This window comes from Emiliania huxleyi, assembly GCF_000372725.1.
Source record: "Emiliania huxleyi CCMP1516 chromosome Unknown EMIHUscaffold_1757, whole genome shotgun sequence".
Classification (NCBI taxonomy): Eukaryota; Haptophyta; order Isochrysidales; family Noelaerhabdaceae; genus Emiliania; species Emiliania huxleyi.
In genome coordinates, this window is record NW_005200827.1 from 5,305 (window position 1) to 6,280 (window position 976).

Below are 976 nucleotides of genomic sequence, written 5' to 3' on the forward strand. Positions count from 1 at the left end.
GCAATTCCAGAATCACGGGGTCATCATATTCGTGAGTATGACTTTACGTCTACATTACCTCACCCAGAAGGTTTAAGACCTTTATTTATGGTGAATGAGGAATTATATGCTGAAAACCCACATACAGCACAGCATATTTTTGGTACAAGTGATGGAGCTGGTACAGCAATTTTAACTTTCCTAGGTGGTTTCCACCCTCAAACTCAATCAATGTGGTTAACAGATATTGCTCACCACCATTTAGTGATGGCAGTTGTGTTTATCTATCCGGGAGATATGTACCGTACAAACTGGGGTATTGGTCACAGCATGAAAGAAATTCTTGATGCACATGTACCTCCTAAAGGTCGTCTAGGGGCAGGTCACCGTGGTCTATTAGAAACAATTACGGATAGTTTACACATGCAATTAGGATTAGCTTTAGCTTCATTCGGTGTACACAAGCAGCCACACAAGTCAGCTTTGGGAGCTCTCGGCGACGCCCAATGCGTGCGCCGGTAGGGGGGAGTGTGTGCGCGCGTGTGTGAGATGAGGATTGTGGCAGGCTGGCTGCTGCTGATGTGGGCAAGTGTGCTCTGTGTGCGGCGCTGCGCTGGCGTGCGACGCGCGCGTGCTGTGTACGTGTGCGTGCTGCGGTCGCGCGCGCGTCTGTGTGTGCTGCGCGCGCGCCGCCGGTGTGTGCTGTGCGCTGTGCTCTGTTTTGCGCCCTGTTTGTGCAGCTGGGAGGCGCAGGCTTGGCTGGCAGGGCTGCGCGGTGGGCTGCGGCGTGCTGCGGGTGGTCGCGCGCCTGCCTGATGGTGTACGGCGGCCGCGCAGCCCGCCCGACCGGGTCGTCGGCGGCCCAGGGCGCGAGCATGCGGTCGGCGCTGCATGTGAGGCTGCTGCGCGGCTGGCGCGTATGTTTCCGTGCGGCGAGGGACGCGCGTATGTGTTCACGCTGCGGGCGCGGGCGGGCGCGGGGGGCGGCGCGGTCTCA

At 58.0% G+C, this 976-nt stretch overlaps 1 protein-coding gene across 1 annotated transcript; it reads left to right on the forward strand.

Annotated features, from left to right (window-relative positions):
• On the forward strand, window positions 1–501 carry EMIHUDRAFT_78156 (hypothetical protein; the record flags this gene model as incomplete). The annotated part of the gene is made up of 1 exon (XM_005783882.1): window positions 1–501. A coding segment is annotated over one exon (501 nt), but the record flags the coding sequence as incomplete, so codon positions are not given.
• Window positions 502–976: the final 475 nt, after the last annotated feature.